General features: G+C 43.1%; 1 protein-coding gene across 1 annotated transcript in view; it reads right to left on the bottom strand.

Annotated features, from left to right (window-relative positions):
- The window catches only part of gcn1 (GCN1 activator of EIF2AK4), a 111,432-nt gene that overhangs the window by 41,454 nt on the left and 46,103 nt on the right, over nt 1-23,875 (bottom strand). The window contains exons 21-33 of the mRNA XM_084327530.1: nt 22,948-23,041; nt 22,124-22,237; nt 20,727-20,925; nt 20,449-20,598; nt 19,741-19,922; nt 13,650-13,730; nt 13,311-13,454; nt 12,672-12,796; nt 12,003-12,192; nt 11,833-11,903; nt 11,283-11,448; nt 10,481-10,675; nt 151-397 (exon numbers count right to left, since the gene is read on the bottom strand). Coding sequence (XP_084183656.1) covers nt 151-397; nt 10,481-10,675; nt 11,283-11,448; nt 11,833-11,903; nt 12,003-12,192; nt 12,672-12,796; nt 13,311-13,454; nt 13,650-13,730; nt 19,741-19,922; nt 20,449-20,598; nt 20,727-20,925; nt 22,124-22,237; nt 22,948-23,041 — 1,958 coding nt within the window. The remainder of the gene's footprint in view (nt 1-150; nt 398-10,480; nt 10,676-11,282; nt 11,449-11,832; nt 11,904-12,002; nt 12,193-12,671; nt 12,797-13,310; nt 13,455-13,649; nt 13,731-19,740; nt 19,923-20,448; nt 20,599-20,726; nt 20,926-22,123; nt 22,238-22,947; nt 23,042-23,875) is intronic.

The following is a 23,875-nucleotide window of genomic DNA, read 5'->3' as shown; positions in this document are numbered from 1 at the left end:
ATGAACAAATACACCCCCACCTTCACCAAATTATGCTGAAGTTCATGGAGTCATGTTGCAGTGGAGCTGCTCAGTGTCCGACAGTGCGAGTTCAGCAGGAGCATACGTGCTCAACTCATCTTCCCAGGGTAAATAAAGATGTTCACTCACCTTCTCTCCGTCTGAAGTTCTTCTTGTCCTGGATGGCGTCAGTCAATGTGGCCATGATCTCCTGCTGTTTGAGGGCAAGGATGCCCAGGCCTTTGACCAGGCCAGCCAGTCCGTAGGCTGCTCCCTTCCTCTCTGCGTACTTGTCGCTCTCCAGCAGCAGCTGCAGCAGGTTACGTACGATCCCTGCAGCATCTTCCTTGATGGCAGGGACAAGAGGGGGTAAACAGCCGGCCACGGACTCCTGGACCTGATGGAAGAATAGAGAGCAATAATGAAAGAGATGAAGTTAAAGGCATCAACAGTAGATATGTGTTCCCTCCAGGGTTATTATAGTTTTGTACTTTTCATTCGTTTTTATTTTCATTCAAAAAGTTCTCAATCCAGTTAAGTCTCCAGAATCAGTTTGCTAGTTTCAGTTTAGTTTTTATTGTTTAAAAGTGTTTAATTTTAGTTACATTTATTACTTTCATTAATTAATTTATTTCTAAATAAAAATAACCTAGTTTTAGTTTTTAGTCTAGTTTTAGTTAACTATAATAACCTTGTTTACCTCAAGGCATGTGTGACGTACCTGGGTACGTGGGTTGGTCATTACCATTATTACTGTATTTATGACACCTTCTGAACATCAGGTTAGTATATTTAATGTGTTGTGTTTTGTATGTGATGTGTGTGTGTGAACATGAGAGCTAATGCTGTCTCTTTTCTCTCCCCGTCAGGTGCTGCCCGTCCCTACACTGAAGAGTGCTGATTGCCTAATGAATGACAGCTGATGGCAATCACCTCGAGAGGGATGGGTAGCCAAATACCTGACAGCACACACACGTCTGGGCGCCTCATTCTGTCAATTGCCAGTGACCAGAGTGGAGTGAGGTTGCCATTGTTAACCACTGTTGTGTGGGATATATATATTGTTGGCCACTTTGGATTCATCCTACACTGTGAGCTATATGGTTAGAGTGGTGATGCATCCTACACTGTGAGCTGCATGGTTAGAGTGGTGTTTCTTTGTTTATCCAGGTGAGCTTGTACCTTTAAGTATATATGTAGATATTGTTGGCCTCTGCGCCACTTCTTTACTATTGAGTATTCTCTTGTTGGCTTTAGGCCTAGTTCCACTGAGTGTGGACTTGTACCTTTGATACCTTTTGCTGGGGGTTTTCCCAGTACCAACCTCTGGCTGGTTGGTTAGTGCCTGTGGGCGCTTATTTAGTTTACTTGTATTATTATTACCTTGTGTGTTCTCCCATTACCCTTCTCCCTGTTTGTTAATTGTTTGTGGGTTGTTTTTTCCCTTTGTTCAAATATCAGTGGAGGTTTCAATCCCTACCCTGCATAATAAATATAATTTACTATTTTGGAAAAGCGCCTTGTGTACGTTATTACCTACCTGCCCGGGACTGTTTTGAAAGCATTTACTGAGAGAGGCTGTTTTTGCTCCGGCTCCAGTTATTATTCTGTGTGGTCCTTAGACCTTTGTACATGACAGCATGACACTAACGTTTTAGTAGCTAGCATCAGAGTTGGCATTTCTCCTGCCAATTTACGAAAGTACGTTTTAGAATAGAAAGAATGCCCAACTGGCGAGCCAGCAAAAATTTACTAGCATTTGACTGTGTTAATGTGAAAACCTGTGTTGCCACTTTCAATGTTCCAAACATCCAAGCATCAAAACATCAAGACAAACATTCTCAACTATACACATTAGTCCTCATTCTCGAACATGTTCGTAAGTATCTTTGTAAAAAGTTTGTAATAACAAATTTATGAAAATCCTCCTCCAGATTCCTGAACGGGTGTGCATTCTCGTACACCTGAATTTGAATACAGACACGCCCCGCCAGCTCCTTATAAGGCGAGGGCAGTGTGCAAAACGGAAGCGAGAGGCTCAGCATTGCATCTGTGCAATGCTGACCCCCGTATTCAACAGGTAGAGCGGAAGCGAATTGCGCCTGATCAAAATTTAATTAGATTCAAATGTATTATCATACAGCACAAGTACAATACAACGAAAATAAGTTTGGCATCTAACCAGAGTACAAATGTAACAGTAAAGTGAAATAGTAACATACAAGGCAGCACAGTTACAAAGTGATGAAAGTGGTAAAAGGCTTAATTTGGGATAAATAGTTAGTGATTGCGTTAATTTTTCGATTTTACAGACATCCTCAGAATTAAATAATTATAATAAATATAAATAGGACAATATTTGTATGATTAACACTTTCAGCGCCAGCCGTTTTAGCCATCAAAGTTGTACTCAATGGGCCACCGCTTTAAAAGATAGGGATTTTCACTGTGCGTCGCGGTGTTTGCAGGGCTATATCTATATTATAGCTATGGAATGAATGAATGAATGACTTTATTTGACAATATAAAAAATAAACATGTGACAGAAGAGCACAGTCGGGATATACTGCCAAGGATGAAACACAAAAAAGCTCAGAGCTTATTTCCATTGTGGTCCTTGTAGGGGGGTGGGGGAATGTGATGCTTAAAACATGCATCATACAAAACGTGACATCACAACACATCACATATACCATTTAACATTTATATACATACAGACTCATACAACATGCAAGGGTGCCTTAAGCTAAGTGTCTAGGTATAGTCCCTTTTGAGCCATGTCTTCAGACTGGACTTGAATCTAACGGCACTGTCTATGGTTTTCAGTTCACTGGGCAGACTATTCCAATAGACAGCTGCTGAATATAAAAATGACTCCTTCCCCAAACAGCTCCTGAATCTGACTGGCACAAAGTCAGTTGAGCTGCGCCTTGTTTGGTAAGCATGGGTGTCTCTGATTCGGTTGAAGTAGTTGTTAAAGTACACTGGCACTACCCCATGCACTATTCTGTGAACTAGGCACATGGAGACAATACTATGGCTCATTTGACAGTAACTATCCCTCGTCAAACATGTGAAAAAGAATAATTCTTTTCATGTATACGTTCGCGTGTTATACTGTGGTGAATATTGTATAGTTTCAGAGTGATCCTGGCTAATTCCTGGTAACTGCGTTATGGAGCGATATGTGAATTTAGCTAAAAGCGTTCGCGTTGCTCGCCTGGACACGCTACTATTTCCAAATCAAAGGTATATAATAGGTATTATGTTTCATCATGAATGCATGAATGACGATGCTTTGATCGCCAGCAATGGCATTCGTTCTGAATACTACATACGTTGATCGTCTGGATCGATATGAAATCATTGTAGGATCAAGGTGGAATTGACGTCCGATAGTCCTTACCTTTGGTCGGGGTTATTCCAAAAAGAATATTCCAATTGTCTGATTGCGACTATACTCGGGTATGACGCTCAACTATACCCGACTATACTCGGGTATGACGCTCAACCGCTGGCGAGATAACTTGACTTTACTTGGGTATGGTGCTGAATGAGTTAACAATTACGTTTTGCTTTTATAGTGCATGACTCAATGAGACATTGTGAGCATTACACACACACTGCAAACAAAAGAAATGGGAACTAAAACCACTTGCACGGATATATTGGAATAGACTAAATAGATTAACGAATTACACAGGGATTAAAGCAAAAAAAAATCTCCTGACTGAACTTTTCAGGCCAAGTCATTCTTATTTTAACCTCCACTATACATTTGTATTTAATAGCGTTAGCGTTTTAAGGGAACTAGATCATTTTGAACATCTTTTCTATTGCCAGTTTGCTTTTACGTAATATCAATGCTGTTTTCAATTAATTAAATGAAACTGATTGCAAGGGTTGACTGACTTTGTCATACAAATAAACAAATCTACATACTGTAACCTTTCAGTATTGTGTATAGTTCAAATTATGTATTGTCTATAGTTCAAATTCAGTATTGTGTATAGTTCAAATTCAGTATTGTGTATAGTTCAAATTCAGTATAGTGTATACCGTACTTTTCGCACTATAAGCCGCACCTGACTATAAGCCGCAGCAGCTAAATTGAATGATGTGTACATATATAAACCGCACTGGACTATAAGCCGCAGGTGTTTTAATGTTTAATTACCATATGTAATTAGCATTGGGACACAATACTGTCAGACAAATAACAAGAATTAACTCATTTACAAGTTGTATTAAGTTTAGCAAATAAGGGAACAGATAAATAACATTTCAATGCAGTCAAAAAAGCAATATTTAGATTTTTACATTTTCGGGTTTGGTCACGTCGAGTCACATATAAGCCGCACCGTTATATAAGCCGCAGGGTCGAAAAATGGGGGAAAAAGCCGCGGCTTATAGTCCGAAAAGTACGGTAGTTCAAATTATGTATCGTCTATAGTTCAAATGATGTATTGTGTATAGTTCAAATTATGCAGGGCTCGAAATTAAAATTTTTACTTGGTAGCACTGGTGCTCCCAACTTCAAAAAGTTGGGAGCACCAGCAGAAATGTAGGAGCACCCACCTAAATGTAGGGAGCACCAACAATATATATGTAATATATTTTTTGTATTGATAAAAAAACGACAATATAACAGTACTGTAATGCAGTAAAACAGTGAAAGTAGCCTTAAACTATAGTATAGTGTAGACCTAGTAGTGTAGCCTATAGTCAGGGCCGCCTCAGGGGGTGTGCGAGCAGTGCGGTCGCACAGGGCCTCGCGGGAAGGGGGGCCTCGCACAAAAAAAAAAAAAAAAAAAACTACATTTTTTTTTTTTTTTTTTGCGAGGCCCCCCTTCCCGCGAGGCCCTTTTTCATCACAGACCTAAAATCTTGTTTTGCTTATATGCTTATATATTTCACATTAGACACATTTGTAGAATGTGTCCGACTTGTTCCTGGCTCTGCGGCTCTGCAGCAGACACTCACTATTGGAGCTCTGGGGCTCTGCAGCAGACATACTATTGGTTTCAACTAAGGGAGGGGTTACGTTACATGTGTACAGACGGCCGGCGTGCGTCAGCTGCGTTTGACTATTTCGCGCGTGCAGCATGGAGGTTATGCTTAGTTATGCCAGCCAAGACGAAGAGGACGGTCATTCGGCAGATGGACTGAAGATGAAAGTTGTTGCATGTTAGACAGTTCAGTCAGGCTAGCCATGTCGGCTTAGCTAAAGGCAGGGACAGCTAGTTAGCTTTAGCTACGTTATAATATCGGTTGCTAACGTGTGGTTCAGTCGGGATAGCCATGATGATGTCGGCTAGTAGCTAGCTTAGCTAAAGGTTAACTAGCGTTAGCTAACCTAGAGAGAGCGCGTGCAGCATTGTTATTATATTGAGCCAAAGCGGGCCGGCTAGCTAACGTAGCTAACGTTATATTGAGCCAAACGGGCCGGCTAGCTGTTGTAGTAGCTAACGGTGTGTGGCCTGGTGTCAGTACCTGGCTACTCTATTTGCAGTTAGCCTATTTAGCTGATGTCGGCCATTGGCTCCTTGCTACTTTGTTTTCTCTGGTATAGACCCTCTTCTCTTTGGATTTAAGTGTTGATCTTTGTCCTTTTGGATCTATGTATATTCATGTTGCCTTTGTGAAGTTATCTTTTCCTTCTGTTTTGTTCTTCCATTAAAAGTTGAATATCCTTTAGGGGCTCATCTTTGCTTATCTCTCTCATACATGCTCTCTCTCTAACACACACACACACAGACATGCTCTCTCTTTCTAACACACAGACATGCTCTATAGGGGTGGGACAATACATCGATCCAGATCGATATATCGATCTATTATCAATAATCAAATAGGATCGATGCCACGTAAAAAGATCGATTCATATTGCGATACTCTTATTTTGAAAATCCGGCGACGGCGACGTCATCGCCCCGCGCCCAGTGTTGTGAAACTCAAACTCCGTTTAACATCAACAGCTGCCAGTAGCGTCTAGAGCGTCACTACTAGAGCAAGACTAGTGTGCCTATACTGTGACCCAAAACATGTCCCTGCTGTTTTATTCCACAACGGGTCCAATGCATCTAACCTGCTTTGCAATCCTCGTCACTCCATTATGCCCACGTCGCGTTAAAGATCGAAGATAACGTTACTTTAGCGTGAGCTAACAAGCTAACCCAGAGCCATAGGCAGAGAGAAGTGGGGACTGGGAGGGTGCATTCTCGGGGATAGCCCCACTAACAGGATCTGGCCGGTACTGCACCTTGGGACTCCCAATATGCTTTTCCAGCCAAAATACAGCTCTGTGACAGTGAATAAGATATTAATATAGAGAAAAAAAAGAAATGAACCAAAAACAGTGAACAGGAGGTCTATTTGTATTAAAAACAATAGATTGTTTTTCATTTAAATGTCTGGAAGAGCTCAAAAATAAAAATGTCATGATATTTCCATTGCCTTTTTTGTTTGTTGATTTAAATGTTACTGATTGTATTAAATGGGCACATAATATCGTCTCATATCGATCGCAGGCACCTGAATCGAATCGTATCGTATCGTGGCAGACTGTGTGATATCGGATAATATCGTATCGTTGTCCAAAGAATCGATATCGTATCGTATCGTGATTAAACTGGTGATTCCCACCCCTAATGCTCTATATCTCTCTCTAACACACAAAATGACATGCTCTCTCTATATATATTTCTCTCTCTTTCTAACACACATATACATGCTCTCTCTCTAACACACACACAAACAGACATGCTCTCTCTCTATCTCTCTCTTTCTAACACACAGACATGCTCTATCTATCTCTCTTCAATTCAAATGGGCATTATTTCACATTCTTGTATTTCTCCCAGTAGGTATGGGAGTTTTGAGTCATTGTCCATGTTTTCAAAGTCTCTTTGGGTGTTTGCAATTTGTGGGAAGTATATGTCTTGGTATAGTGGGCAGGTTGTTAAGAAGTGGAGCTCGGTTTCCACCTCATCTTGTGTGCAGTGGGTCTGTCTTCGCTTGGGAGCCAGGTCTGCCTATGGCGGCCTTTCTCGATGGCTAGGCTGTGCTCGCTGAGTCTGTACCTAGTCAAGGATCTTCTTAGTATTGGGTCAGTCACAGTGCTCAGGTATTCTGCCACTGTGTACTCTCTGTTTAGGGCCAAATAGCATTTCAATTTGCTGGGCCTCGCATTTCTCCCAGGCGGCCCTGCCTATAGTGTAACTAGGCATGTGCCGGTATGACATTTTGAGGGTACGATAACTTAGGGCAAAAATACCACGGTTTCACGGTATTCGGTACATAAAAAAATCCCCCATTGAACAAAACTTATTACAGTGCACAATAAGCTTTTCTGTAAGTGTTATTTATGAATGTGTGAAGACTGTCTGTATTACACACAGAGGGAACTGTCTGACCACTTTAAAACTAAGTACAGAATATAAAATACTTCCAAATAAACTTTCATGATTATGAATATGTAGGCTACATGTCAAAAGGGCATTTTGCTAATGTAATCTACTTGCAAAGATGCGTTATAATTAGGGATGACCCCCGGACCCCGGTTCTAAACGGGAACCGGTACTATATTAGAAAAGACCGGAGTATTTATAAGCTCCGACGTCATCGGTACTGCCATCGGTACTCGAGATATGGCGTTTTTTTTTTTTAGGAATTTAAACGTCGCAAACTAATCTTGTTGGCCGTTTTCTATATCTCTCCTCCCTCGGTCTCTCTCTGCCTGCGCGAGGAGCGGGCTGTGCTGTGCTCACACACACACACTCACTCACACACACACACACACACACGGGTGCTGTTGTAGGCTACAGAGTACAGACAGCTCTGCTCTCATCATGGCGGACAGAACGAAACGTTCAAAAGTCTGGGTCTATTTTACTAAAGTCGATGCGGACAACGCTCGTTGCCACAAGTGCAACAAGACATTTGCCAGTAATGTATAAGCGCTGGTACTTGTCAATGTGGCTGGCGGGGAGCTAACGTTATTAGCCTGAGCTCCGAGTAGAATAATGGCTGACAATCCGGAAGTAAATAAACGAACGAGAGCTTCCGATTGGTGGTAAGAAGAAGAGGTGGGTGCAAGCGGTGTGACGTAATTGGCAGATCGACTGTCAATCAAAATAGTATTGTATGACTCCAACTTTTTTATCTTACATTGTTGTTACAAGTCTATAATTCAGACACATTTAAAACATTGCTGCTGCTGTTGAAGAAATAATATTTATTTATATTTATATAGTTATATAAAAGAATAATAAAGCAATGTCGATTCTGTTCTTAATTAATTGGTTTTTTTTCTTGCAAAATAATCAAAAAGAACCGATAAGAGTATCGATAAAGTACCGAACCGTTAAGCAGTATGGATAAGAGTAGTAGTATCGATAAAATCCTAACGATACCCATCCCTAGTTATAATATAGCCTAGTACTATTCTTACTATATTAAACTTTGGATTCATCTTTTGTGGTGGCTCAACATTATTCACACACGGAACTATGTGTTGGGGATAATGGTTCCGCACGGACCGTATTGTTTGTTACATTGCTGTCGGCAAACTCGCTCAGAGTGTCAACAGAGTGTTGATGTTGAGTTGATGTTAGCTGCTAGCTGGCTACCCGAATCCACAACAGCCAGGCAGCCAACCGTACAAAATACAGTCTCACCCAATCACATCGATTTGTACAGTTAGTTAGTTAGCTCCACTCCATTGCGAATTAAAAGTTAGCCAGCCAGGACAGCCCGTATTAGCAAGCTACAGTTGTTAGGTAGCTAACGTTAGCCACCCGAAGATCGGTAGCTAGCTAACGTTAGCCACAGCTTCAAAAACGAATTTCAATTATGTTATGAGCTATCAGCTAGCCAGCTAGATAACTTTAGACAACGCCTCGTGTAGTAAACTAAAGTGAATAGTTTACTGGGCCATTGTTTAATGCTTCAGTGGTGTTAAAAGAGGACCTGCACGCTTGCTATCTTCGGTGCAAATGATACGGGTCTGTGACAAGACGAGTCTGTGAGGGGGAGGGCACTGCGAACAGCGTGTGTGTGCGTCAAGCTCACGTTTGATTGGTTAGAATGGTCCAAATGCCCTTTTTCATGATATTTGACGCCTCTGATTGGCTAAATGTTGTTTCAATCTGTATGCATCTACAAATCATATTATACCAGGTAACCAATTCTGTCAGACTCCAAATCAAATTGATGGAGAGAAAAAATAAAAAAAAAAAAAAAAAAATAAGACTGAAATCCGTCTGGAGACGGAACGCTTTAATGCATGTACATATAACTCTAGCTTATTAATGATGCAGCAGATAGTGAGGATACTGTACATACATACGCATGCACATGCACTCTGTAGCGCAAAAGTAATTTGCGACTGATGAATGACATTAGATTCAAATGTATTGTCATCATACAGCACAAGTAAAATACAAAGCAAATAGGTTTGGCATCCAACCAGAGTACAAGTGTAACAGTAAAGTTGCACAAGTGGTTGATTTCAGAGAAAATAAATAAATAAGAACACACACGCCAGCCTCACCAAGCCGATTGGGTTTAGTTCTTATTTATTGAGTCATGACTATAAATGTAAAACATACGTTTTTTTTTTTTTTTTTTATCCACTTTTTCTCCCATTTTCTATATTTTTCTCCCATCCCAATTTCGTATCATCCAATTCAACCCTCCCCTGTCACGGACGCTGTTTCTTGCCTCCCACAAGCCGGCTGCAATGTGGACTAAGTCATACATAGCACAAGTCCCCTCCGGTACTTGAGGTAACAGCAGTCGCATCTTTTCACCTGCGCAGCTCGATCTCTCAGTGGCGAGGAGTAACGCGTGGGAGGCTCACGCTGCCACCGACACTTCCTGATTCTACTGCGCAGGCGCACCAACCGACCTGTAGGAGTCGCTGTCCACAACGCCCGATCCCCACCCATCAGTTTCCCACCCCCTAATACGGCCAATGTGTATTAGTACGGACGACCAGCTAAACTGAAAGCAAATGTGGAGCGCTGGGCTCGAACTGACGAGCCCAGCGTCTCCAGCATTTTGTGGCGAGCGCCTTGCCCACTACGCCACGTAGCCGCCCTGTAAAACATAATTGTTAATGATACAAATATTGCGTCTTTGGGTTCTTGAAAAGCGCTATATAAATAAAATGTATTATTATTATTGTCGTATTTATTATTATTATAATTATTTAATTCTGCGGATCTCTGTAGAATCGAAGTGGCCGCAATCCCCAAGGACTTCTCCAAAATAAAGCAGTTAAAAACACGGGCGCACACCGGTCTGTCCAACTTACGACTGCCTTTGAGTTTGTAAATCCTACGAACGAATTTACAATATGAAGCTGTTCGAGAACATCAAAGAAGTTCGTAGATCAAGTTACGAAGGAATTTTTTGGTAACTTTCTCGTATGGCCGTTCGAGAATGAGGACCATTGAATACAGCGTTTATACAGTACCTGCTGTGAAGGTGTGCAGAGCGCTGTGATGAGTTTAGCCACGATTGGCTTGACCTTGGGATCACTTTTATCCAGATGTTTGGCCAAGGAGCCCATGAGGATGACCACACTCTGGCGGACAGAGTCATAGTTGGCATCCTGTGGAGCGTCCTTTAGAAACTCCTCAAACACCGGCAGCAGAGCGCTCACGTTGTCCTGGAACAGAGCAGTGCAGACACCAAGTAAACTAAAACCAGCAATAAGGATGAATGGTTTTGTGTCACTCTAGGTCAGAAGAGAGGGTTACACATGTATGAGAAGTATTCATGTGGTTCTACAAAAAAATAAGATGGATAAATAAGCATTGGCAGCAAGTCTACTCCCTATAACACCAGAGCTGCTCACCATATCTCACTAGATGTCCCCAGTGTCAACACTTCCTTTGGTCAATCCTCCTTCCAATTTGCCGCTCCCAGCAGTTGGAATGAGATGCAAAAGACTTGAAAATGGACAAATTGATCCCCCTTACTACTTTTAAGGACTCTATTGCAAAGTTGTTTACACACACCTTAACCCTTTCACTACCACACTACAGAAGGTTAACCCTTTCACTACATAAGGTTAACCCTTTCACTGCCACACTACAGACGGGTAACCTTCTGTAGTGTGGTAGTGAAAGGGTTAACCCTTTGTCGTGTGGCAGTGAAAGGGTTAACCTTATGTATTGTCGCAGTGAAAAGGTTAACCCTTTGGTAGTGTGGTAGTGAAAGGGTTAAATAAAAGGTTAAATTATTTAAACACATTTAAAAAAAAAGAGTCGTACCTTTCCGTGCGTGTTGAGGCCGGAGAGGGCGGCGTCCAGCATGCAGCGGCGCACCTCGGGGTGGCGGTCGTTCAGAGCGTCGGGAACGAAGAAGAGGAACAGAGGAGTGACCTGAGACTCCTCCAAGTACTGAGACATCTTGTTCAGAGCCAGGGCAATACCACACCTGAGGAGAGAGGCAGCCTCTTACAGACGCTTTCAGTGGAATCTTTTTATGCGTTTCCTGTCACTGTGTTTCCTAATATCAACAACTAACAGGAAATCAAATGTATTCTCTTATTCTAGAATGCAGGTTTATGTTTGTTATAAATCCTTCTAAAGACTGGAAAAGCATACCTAAATGTCAATGTCACTACCATTTAGTAGTCAATAGGGGTTGGGGAAAAATCCATAGTGATATATTGCGATATTCATGGAAGTGGAAGACTAGGGATTGAAGGGGTATTTAAAAAGCTCACAGCATGTCACACTAAAGGCCCGTCCACGCCAACGCACCACCCTGCAGTGAGATGCCTATATCTGAACGAGCTCTACTGCTGGGGTTTCTCACCTGGCCTCCCACTGATCAGGTGGAGCTTCAGAAATGACTCTGCCCAGGGCATCCAGCACAGGGGGTGGTCTCTGTAAAAACACCACACAACAGTGTTCCTTTGACATTGGTTTGCTGCTTTTTAAACTAGACAGTGATCAGCGGTTCAAAGCCGAGAGAAAGGGTCTCACGTAGAGCTTCTGGTGGTAGAGCTCAGTGAGCTGGCCGAGGACTACGGGAGACTGGTCCTTGTACTCGCACACAGCGCTGGACAGAGCCTCAGCCCCGGCCGTACGGACGGCTTCCTCGTGGTGGGTGACGTCTCCGATCAGGAGGGAGCACAGCTCGGGGACCAGCTCCAAACACAGAGACTCCCAGAGCCTGGGGGAGAGAGGACAGGAGAAATGACCGTTTAACAACTGCTGAGAGTAGGGACACATAGGAAAAAAAGATGCAGGAAAAATAGAAGCATGTGAAAATGAAGGAGATTAAAACTAAAACAGGCAGCGATCAGCCGGGGTTCAAGCTGCAGAGCAGCAGTGTTATGAAACATGTGTTTTGTAATGATTGGACAAACATATATATAGTCAGATTTGTGTAATACCATACACAAATCGTCTGTAGCATTCACTAGTGGTCGATATTAATCTTTTTTTGTTCTTTTTTTACTAAACTGTAGTGCCGCCATCAGGCCAACTGGGCTCATATCTTTTGGATACCACTTGCACACAACTTCCAAACAATGGGCCAAATTTCATGTTGCTACCATTTACCATCTCAGAGGAATTTGCGCAAACATTTCTGAATGAGAAGAAAACAATAGGGTTTCACTCCTGGCTTGAACCCCTAAAAACACATACTTCTCAGCCAGCGTCCTGCCCTCCTCCTCAACGTCAAATTTGGCAACCCACAGCCTCCGTAGCAAACTCAGCCCGCTGGCCTCCGTACTGTCTGTAGGCAGAGCAAACTCCATCTCCAACAGGCCCTGCACAGAGACAGATAGTAACAATAACACAAATGTAAAAATATCTAGTGCACACACAAACACAAGCTCCACCAAGTACGGTATATTACTTGCCATTTAATACATAAAAAATATTTTGGATTAAAATTAGTAAAAGCTTGACAGGAGAGGAGCTCAGAGGACGAGTCCAGACCAGCAAGTATGTTTGCGCGATGTGCTAAATAAGGCTGCAGCTACATTGGTCAGTCAGTCAATGAACAGATAGAAAAATTACGGAAGGTATTACTAGAACCTAACGTCAACTCTTGTCTGTCCAACAAATTAATAATAATAAATAAATACCGAAAATCATTTCAAAACAGACGCAGGCCGACACAGCGGAGCAATCTAGCCGCATGATGTTAAAGATCAAAGTAAGCGATTTACAGATATTGAGCATAATTTTGTAAACCGGTGTTGTCATGAGTTTATTAGTCATGGGAAACTCCACATCACTGTGGCAAGCCTAACACACACACACACACACGATGCTCACCCTGAGAGCAGCGTCGCGTACGGAGAAGCAGGGTGAGAGCAGAGCCTCCAGCAGGACGTCTATCTCCGCCGGCTCTGCCACAGCACAGCCTCTTCCTCCTCCTGCACTGCAGCACAACGCCGTCAGGCACTGGGCCGACAGCACCTGAAGCACACCAGACAATCACACATCAACTCATGTACTTCTCCAAAATACAGAGACCGTTGCAGTGTTGCTAGAGAACAGCCGTAGACCCCAAGTTTATTTCCCCTGAGCCGTTGATATTAGTAAACATTGCAATTATCCAACAGCAAATAAACCTGGGTCCATTTAGGATGTGTATGATGTCAATGCGTGTACCTGGAGTCTCGGGGCTGCCGTGGAGATCATCCTGGTGAGCAGCAGCAGCATGCTGACACGTGGTAGAAGCTCCGGCCCACTCTGTGAAAACATCATTTCTCTGAGCACAACACTGACACACTTGGACAAAGGAGGAGGGACTGATGTGAAAATCAAAGCACTTCATCTCACCACATACACACAGGTAACAGACAGCAGTAGGGGTGGGACGATACGAGTAAATCACAATACTGATATTTGGCCCTCGATAACAATAATACAATATATTGCAAGAAATGTATTCTATGATACACCACAATATCTGTGTAACTGAAGAAGAGAAGATACCCATGAAAAGCAGGAATTATGTATTAATTTACAGAATTGACATGAACGCTTACAGATTCTCATATATATATATTAGGGGTGGAACGGTTCACAAAATCAACGGTTCGGTTCGTATCACGGTTTTGTGGTCACGGTCTTCAGTTCGGTTTGATATACGTTGTTTTTTATAATTTTTTTAAAATGTAACACTCCAAAAATGTAAAAATGCTTCTTATTTATATTAAAAAAAAAGAAAAGATTTACAGTGGTTTGCCTTAAATAATGTTTGGCACACAAAGACCGAACTGACTGAAAAATATAGGCTACATTTGTCAAAGTATAATAATAATAATAATAATAATAATAATACTTCGTTTTATATAGCGCCTTTCAGAGGACCCAAGGTCGCTTTACATAAGGGGGGGGGGGGGTAACAAATTAACAAACATAGTGGACAGACACAACATATACATATAAAGTGAGAAAGTTAGTGGTTGAAGGCCAGGTTGAAGAGGTGGGTTTTGAGCAGTTTTTTAAATGAGTCCAGAGTTGGGGCGGTGCGGAGTTCTGCGGGGAGGGAGTTCCAGAGGGTGGGAGCTGCCACACTGAAAGCTCTGTCCCCGAACGTCCGTAGTCTGGTTCGGGGGATGGAGAGCTGACCAGTGTCCGTGGATCGCAGGGACCGTGACTGAGTGTAGGGGTGGAGGAGGTCAGTGAGGTACTGAGGTGCCAGGGGGATGGGAATTGATAGGATTTTATCGATAAGATTCCATTATCGATTCTGCTTATCGATTCGATTCTTTATCGATACCCTTATCGATACCTGATCAATCAGCTGACGCTTTTATCCAAAGCGACTTACAAGTTCTGTACGACAAGCCATCAGGAAGGGCACAACTCTATCAGCTGAGCAACAATGTTCATCAAAGTGTTGAGTGCTACAGTGTAGGTTAGTTTATTAGGACAAGTGCATGACAGTACGGTTAGTTAGGGTTAGATTTTTTTTTTTTTATTCAGATAATGGTTGAAGAAGTGCGTCTTTAGTCGACGGCGAAAGATTGGACGTGATTCGGCTGTCCTAACTGGGGTGGGTAGTTCATTCCACCATTGTGGGGCAAGGACTGAGAATAGGCGACTTCTCTTTGATGACCCTCCCGGAGCTTGGATAGGAGTAGGTCTGAGGCGGCCAGAAGATGCAGAGCGTAGGGGTCTAAGCTGGTTAGAATAACAACATGCAACTTGACATTTCTGATTGTCATTTATTGTTGAGCCCCCATGTCAGAAAAATACAAAAACTGTAAAAAATAAAACATTAACTATAGCCTACACTTAAATAAAATAATTTATTTGAGATTCTCTTAAAATGTATTTATTTTTTTATTCTTAAACTAATTTAATCTATTGAATAACAGGTTGTTATTCCTCCGACTTCTGTCTCTCACACACACACACACACACACACACACACACAGAGACAGAGCTCCCTCCCCGGGCCCCTGTCCTAAGGTATTGGCTTGTGTTGCTACACGGACACATTTGTATGTTGCACCACCATGGTACTTCCTGGCTTACAGTGTACACTTGTAAATAAACACTGCAGCTCTTATTATATGTGAACTAAAGAGTACAAGGTTTACACAACAGCCCCCACCTGCTGTTTTATTGTATTTGTACCTGTACTATCCGCTGTCAGCTGTTTATCTCTCTTTGTGAGCTTGATTAAATAGCGTTAGCTCACGCTAGATAGCGTTAGCTCCGCGGCTAATTTTAGCTCACCCTGACCTAAATCAATGGCTAGGTTCTAAAGCATTCAAGTAGTTTTCACTGCACATAGAAGTAGCCAAACATCGGGAGCATTTCGGGAGCATATTACCAAAATCCAGGCAATTTCGAGCCCTTAAGGAATCAAATAAGTCTGCCATGGCTACATGCTAACGCTAACGTTGTTTTGAAAACCTGGCAGCGATAAGGGAATCGAAAGTCACGGGAGGCACGCGGTTCCAGGCATCGGACAATTAGGAACCGGTTCCCAACGGGAACCTGTTTTCGATTCCCATCCCTAGCGTGAAGGGACACTATGATTAACACTATGATCGCCGATGACGAGTTAAGACGTCATTCCTAGCCATGCTCATTCTGCCGAAGACGCCGTAACTCGTCTTTGATGTCAATATTTCAAAAATCTGTGATCGAAATCATATTTCCCCTCCGGAGCCCTGAGACACACTGCAAAGCTCCACTCAACTCTCTAGCGGTTCAAGAGCGCCATCTGGTGGCCGATCGGCAGATCGCCAACCGGAAATGACCCTTTGAACGGGTAGTGCTCATCCATATGTGGTCCGGGCACTCGCCATCGTTAGAGAGACTCCGTATTGACATCTTGACAGTGAACATCGATCGGTGCAAATAACTCGAGAAAACAACATGATTTGGACGTATATACTATTATACAACCTTGAAATGGATCAGGCATTTCTCCATCCCATAATAGAAAAAATTCTGTTCCACGCTCATCTGCCAGCGGCGCGAGGAAGACACGGTAAGATTCAGCGTTATATTCTAACGTGTTCCATATAAACTGCTATGATGAACATATGACCCACTCTGGATGAATCATCTAACGCTGCCCACGGAATTATAAACGATCCCCCGCCCATCCGGTCATCATCAGATGATATGTAGTAACTCCTAGAAGCACATCCAGTTGAGATTTTTTTATCTCGCACAGATTCCTACCAAACTGTATTTGATCATCAATATAATGCATTTAGGGCTATAAATCACGTTCTGAAGAAAGCTGCAGAAAACGATAAAAACATACTTATACTTTAGACCATATTTTAGTATGAATATGTGAATGAAAAAGTTTAACGTTGCTACACCCTGAACAATACATATAGGACATTGAATGGGCCATAATAATGGCAATTTAGCAATAGAATTTAAAAAGTTATAGCCCTGCAAAGAAGGGGAACTTCTCCATAGACAAATAGAGATGGCGAGGGATGGTAAATTATGAATTTAACCCATGGCGATCAAAGTGTTAACTTAGTGCAAACAAACTAAATAATTAAACCTTCCATTTTTGTGGCCACATTATAGACAAAGGCCATCAACAAAGTATGCATATGCTCAACCAGCAGTAGACTTTCTTATCAAAAAGGAAAAGTCACAGAAAAGATTATGAGGGTTTTAAATAAGGACGTTTATGGGGTTTCTTGTATTAATAATAATTTGCACTAAGGAATGTTGTAACTGTTGTTATCAACAAAAAAAAGGAGATGTTACAAGGGAATGGGGAATGTTATATAAACCCCCCCACAGTGGTCTCGAGTTGGTACGTCCCAGCAGGGACCAGGATGTAAACAGACGCAGTTGACACACACAGCTCTAGTCTCCTGGCTTGTTATTTTACAGACAGACACAACCTCTGTTGTCAAGCTTCGGCAATATACCCCCCTTCCCCAAATGGAACTGGTGTCGTGGAGTCACTTCGCTGTGAGCGTTTGTTTCCACGGTTAGCTCGCGGCTAAAGTTAGCTAACGTTAGTTAGCTCACGGCTAACCGTTATAACCAAACAATACACCCGTGCCCCGAACTGTGGAGGTCGTGCCGAACGGTGTACGGTTTGAATGTGTACCGTTCCACCCCTAATATATATATACACAATTATAATTATACACATATACAATAAAATATTGATATTTGGAGTCACTGTATCAATATTATATCGGCACGCAAAATCTCACGATATATTGCTGTAGCGTTTTTCCACCACCCCTAGTGTGCAGATGCACAGGTCAGAGAGTGGCGCTCCCTCCTTACCTCCTCAATGTAGGCGTCTGTGTTGTCTATAGTGGCGCTCCCTCCTTACCTCCTCAATGTAAGTGTCTGTGTTGTCTATAGTGGCGCTCCCTCCTTACCTCCTCAATGTAAGTGTCTGTGTTGTCTATAGTGGCGCTCCCTCCTTACCTCCTCAATGTAGGCGTCTGTGTTGTCTATAGTGGCGCTCCCTCCTTACCTCCTCAATGTAAGCGTCTGTGCCGTCTATAGTGGGGCTCCCTCCTTACCTCCTCAATGTAAGCGTCTGTGTTGTCTATAGTGGGGCTCCCTCCTTACCTCCTCAATGTAAGTGTCTGTGCCGTCTATAGTGGTGCTCCCTCCTTACCTCCTCAATGTAAGTGTCTGTGTTGTCTATAGTGGGGCTCCCTCCTTACCTCCTCAATGTAAGTGTCTGTGTTGTCTATAGTGGGGCTCCCTCCTTACCTCCTCGATGAAGGCGTCTGTGCCGTCTATAGTGGGGCTCCCTCCTTACCTCGTCGATGAAGGCGTCTGTGCTGTCTATAGTGGGGCTCCCTCCTTACCTCCTCAATGTAAGCGTCTGTGTTGTCTATAGTGGGGCTCCCTCCTTACCTCCTCAATGTAAGTGTCTGTGCCGTCTATAGTGGGGCTCCCTCCTTACCTCCTCAATGTAAGTGTCTGTGCCGTCTATAGTGGTGCTCCCTCCTTACCTCCTCGATGTAAGCGTCTGTGCCGTCTATAGTGGGGCTCCCTCCTTACCTCCTCAATGTAAGCGTCTGTGTTGTCTATAGTGGGGCTCCCTCCTTACCTCCTCGATGTAAGCGTCTGTGTTGTCTATAGTGGTGCTCCCTCCTTACCTCGTCGATGAAGGCGTCTGTGCCGTCTATAGTGGGGCTCCCTCCTTACCTCCTCAATGTAAGTGTCTGTGCCGTCTATAGTGGGGCTCCCTCCTTACCTCGTCGATGAAGGCGTCTGTGCCGTCTATAGTGGGGCTCCCTCCTTACCTCCTCAATGTAAGTGTCTGTGCCGTCTATAGTGGGGCTCCCTCCTTACCTCCTCAATGTAAGTGTCTGTGCCGTCTATAGTGGGGCTCCCTCCTTACCTCGTCGATGAAGGCGTCTGTGCCGTCTATAGTGGGGCTCCCTCCTTACCTCCTCAATGTAAGTGTCTGTGCCGTCTATAGTGGGGCTCCCTCCTTACCTCGTCGATGAAGGCGTCTGTGCCGTCTATAGTGGGGCTCCCTCCTTACCTCCTCAATGTAAGTGTCTGTGCCGTCTATAGTGGGGCTCCCTCCTTACCTCCTTGATGAAGGCGTCTGTGCCGTCTATAGTGGGGCTCCCTCCTTACCTCCTTGATGAAGGCGTCTGTGCCGTCTATAGTGGGGCTCCCTCCTTACCTCCTCAATGTAAGCGTCTGTGCCGTCTATAGTGGGGCTCCCTCCTTACCTCCTTGATGAAGGCGTCTGTGCCGTCTATAGTGGGGCTCCCTCCTTACCTCCTCGATGTAAGTGTCTGTGTTGTCTATAGTGGTGCTCCCTCCTTACCTCCTCAATGTAAGCGTCTGTGTTGTCTATAGTGGGGCTCCCTCCTTACCTCGTCGATGAAGGCGTCTGTGCCGTCTATAGTGGGGCTCCCTCCTTACCTCCTCGATGAAGGCGTCTGTGCCGTCTATAGTGGGGCTCCCTCCTTACCTCCTCGATGAAGGCGTCTGTGCCGTCTATAGTGGGGCTCCCTCCTTACCTCCTCAATGTAAGCGTCTGTGCCGTCTATAGTGGGGCTCCCTCCTTACCTCGTCGATGAAGGCGTCTGTGCCGTCTATAGTGGGGCTCCCTCCTTACCTCGTCGATGAAGGCGTCTGTGCCGTCTATAGTGGGGCTCCCTCCTTACCTCCTCAATGTAAGCGTCTGTGCCGTCTATAGTGGGGCTCCCTCCTTACCTCGTCGATGAAGGCGTCTGTGCCGTCTATAGTGGGGCTCCCTCCTTACCTCGTCGATGAAGGCGTCTGTGCTGTCTATAGCGGCGCGAAGCTGAGAGTGCTCGTTGATGACCTGCAGGGCTTTGATCATCAAGCTCTCCCCCTCCTCTGTGCTGCCAGACGTCTCCCTGAGCACCGTGTTGAGCAGAGGACAACAGAAGGAGAAGGCCGGGGCAGACAGTGGACCTATGTCTGAAACAACAAGGAAGAGTATATGTGGAACTATATTGAATCGCCATTTGTGTGTGTTTTTTTATTTTGTTTTATTGCAGGCCTGTTGGGGAGGAGGGCCAAGCAGATGCCAACATTTTGTTTAATCTCCATTGTAATGGTTAGCCAGACAGTGGAACCTCGGTTAATATTTTAATGTGTGTGATATTGTCAAGTTAGACCGCGCTCTCAAGGTCTGACACTGGGTGCTGTAATCCCATAAAGTTGAATATCAAGAAAGCCTGACCAGCACTCTCAGGTTCATTAGTTTTAATGGCAGCCTGAAATGGAAACGACAGACATGTTTCGGAACTATGGTTCCTTCTTCAGTGTTATGGCTAGCCGAAACATGTCTGTTGTTTCCATTTCAGGCTGCCATTAAAACTAATGAACCTGAGAATGTGTGTGATATATAATAATCTGTGGATTCAAATAAAGTATAATATTAAATGTGTGTGTGTGTGTGTGTGTGTGTGTGTGTGTGTGTGTGTGTGTGTGTGTGTCTCACCACTCTTGCTGTCTCTGTGAGGGACAGTGTGGCTGTGCAGCAGTAGCACTGTGCGCTTGGTGGCCGTGTCCAGGTCCTCCTGTGCCCAGGCCTCATCCAGGTCACACTCTGGCTTCACAAGCCGCAGGGTCACATGACCCACAAGCATACCTAGAGGTGACATTAGTCAAGAGAATGACACACATCCTCTGCTACAGAAAGTTATTCAGTCTTGATTTAACGACAACGGAGCAGGTATAATAAGGACCCGGACCATTGTTACTAGTCGAGCCTTGTACCTAGAGAGTGCAGGTGTTTGGGCATCAGACAAACTCCTATGTCCAAGAAGACCTGGGTGAGGCGTGGGGCTGCCAGAGGGCAGCGCAGGAGGGGCATCAACACCTGCAGGATGGCAGGCAGGTGCCAGGAGATCTGAGGAGGTACTTCAATCAGAAGTGCCTCCAGCAAACCAACCGCACACTGCAGCTCCATGTCCACCTGGAGACGAGCAACAGACAGACAAAACGTCACACGTTAGTTAAATACTACAGAATTTCAAGATCTGAAAAACTGTTCTGGGAGACATTTTGACATTATGGCTTCATGGACCGGATGCTACCTTAACACTTTGATTGCCCAACCCGAGTTGAATGCCCATCACGAGAATATTCGTTTTTTCTCGTTTTTTTATATATTAGCGATCTGAATTCATATTTCATCAACAGAGTCTACCGTTGGAAATTCAGCCACCCCAGGCACTCTGATGTGAAAAAAGCCAGAATAGTCTCCCAGATGGTAATTCACCCTTTTGGATTGAACTCAATGAAAATGAATGAGAAAAAAAAATCCGGACTTGACATTTTACTTCTCACTCATGCAACAGGCGTCGATCAGCTTCACTCTGGAGCCTCAGAGCAGCGGGGATTATGTGTTTTTACAGTATACGTGGTGGATCAATAAAAGGATAGATTTTTTCTAATGGCGATCAGGAATTGGCATAATCCATTTGGATACCATCTGATCTCAGGTAAGGAATCTATGTTACCAGTCTTAGGATAATCAGACCCGTTTTCACGGAGATATAAGCTTTTATGTGATTATGTGATATGGCTGTTTGACTGTGCGTGCGGTCAGGAACTAGGAGAATCGATTTTCAGCTCGCGGCACGAGCGTGCGTGCGCACACATATACTATCGATAATCTAGCGTTTATTTGAAAAAGATTCATAAATAGGCAGAAAAATGACAACGTTCTAGAATATTCCAGTAAAGGGTGATTATCATGGAATGTCTTCTTTTTTCCGTGAAAACTAGTGCTTTTCAAAATGCTAGAAAACGGAAATGAACAGATAAAAAAACAATCTGCTACGACAATGTTGACTGGAAAATGAGTCTTTGATAAGCGACGGGCAGATTAGACACATAGCCATAATTTAAAACATAGATTAGGCGATATTAACGTTAACATTGAAGTGGTGCTGGGCATTCAAGGGGGTAAAAAGGAATTAAGCTTGGGCTCTGAAAGTGTTAAGAGGAATCTTCCATTAAGACCCCAACCATAAGGCAAATTTGAGCCCAAGTGATTCTATGAATGAGTATCTATATTATTTACTTTTCTGTCAAATGTTTTAAATTGGAAACTCAAATTCCTATAACAAAACAGAACAGCTGTTCTGGCGGGTATTTTGTAGTCATACCACTTGGAGTCTCTTGCGAATGGACGTCTCCTTCTCAAGCTGCAGTTGCATCATCTCCTTTTGTTTGCTGGTCAGCTGAACCTCATCTTTGATGCCTTTCTTCTTCTTCATCTCCTGAAAGACAAAGAAGAAAAACATACACTCAACATCTCTGCCACATAACACCAGTAAAACACTCAACATCTCTGCCACATACCAATAAAACACACTCAACATCTCTGCCACATAACACCAATAAAACACACTCAACATCTCTGCCACATACCACCAATAAAACACACTCAACATCTCTGCCACATCATACCAATAAAACACTCAACATCTCTGCCACATAACACCAATAAAACACACTCAACATCTCTGCCACATAATACCAATAAAACACACTCAACATCTCTGCCACATACCAATAAAACACACTCAACATCTCTGCCACATACCAATAAAACACACTCAACATCTCTGCCACATAACACCAATAAAACACTCAACATCTCTGCCACTGTGCCACATAACACCAATAAAACACTCAACATCTCTCACACACATAAGTAACACCAATAAAACACACTCAACATCTCTCACACACATAACACCAATAAAACACACCCACCATCTTTGCCACACATAATACATCAACACACACTCACCATCTCTGCCGCACAATAACACCAATAAAACACTCAACATCTCTTACACACACCAATAAAACACTCAACATCTCACACACATAACACCAATAAAACACCAATAAAACACACTCAACAACTCTCACACACATAACACCAATAAAAGACACATAGTTGTATGAGATAAATCTGTACCTCCTGCAGCTCCATCTCAATGATCTGTTCTTTGTAGGAGTATGCTTTGTTCTCCCGTTTCATGTTGCCCTTCTTGTTGGTTTCCTGCTGGGCACTGCAGCACATGGAAAGGATGTTAAGAAAAGGGAAGTGGGAAATGTTATGCGTGTATGATGTATGCTCTGATGAAGGTTGTGTGGAAGTTCTGCATGGATCTAAATGCGTGAAAGTATTTTTTTCATTCATTTTGGAGAAACATGTGAAAATTTGGAAATATCCAGGTGATTAACACTTTTAGCGCCAGAGGTCGCTGTTGACTGTTGAAAGGCCACCGCTTTAAACAAATGGGAATACGTGGCTGTGTTTAAAGCGCTAAAGCTATATTATATATTATAGCTATGGATCTAATAATATAGTCGATTGTCATTGAGTTTCTTCCGGTCAAGATGCAAAAACAGAATTTTTCCATCCATACATTCCCGTTTTATACCGTGGTGAATATGAGGGATGTCCGATATTATCGGCCTACCGATATTATCGGCCGATATCGGCATTAAAATGTGATATCGGAAAATGTCGGTATCGGTTTTAATTTTTTTTTTTTTTTTTTCATTTCTATAACCTTTATTTACCCAGGCAAGCAAGTAAGAACAAATTCTGATTTTATTTATCGTCAAAAGTATGCATAATGTTGTGTTAATTCCACAACAAGAGATATGTAATGTTAATTACCTGAAATTATTCCATTTTTGGGGGGGGGAAACCCTGCATATATCGGTATCGGTTGATATTGGTATCGGAAATTAAGAGTTGGACAATATCGGTATAGGTAAAAAAGCCAATATCGAGCATCCCTAGTTTTTGCAGCTGTTGGCTAATAGCTATCGTGCTTTGTAGCTGTAACTGAACACTGAGAACATCTTATAAGTTTCAGTTCATATAACTTAGA

This window comes from Notolepis coatsorum (assembly GCF_963971535.1).
Source record: "Notolepis coatsorum genome assembly, chromosome: 1".
Taxonomy (NCBI): domain Eukaryota; kingdom Metazoa; phylum Chordata; class Actinopteri; order Aulopiformes; family Paralepididae; genus Notolepis; species Notolepis coatsorum.
The sequence above is the reverse complement of the archived record's forward strand: the minus strand, read 5'-3'. Positions and strand labels throughout refer to the sequence as shown.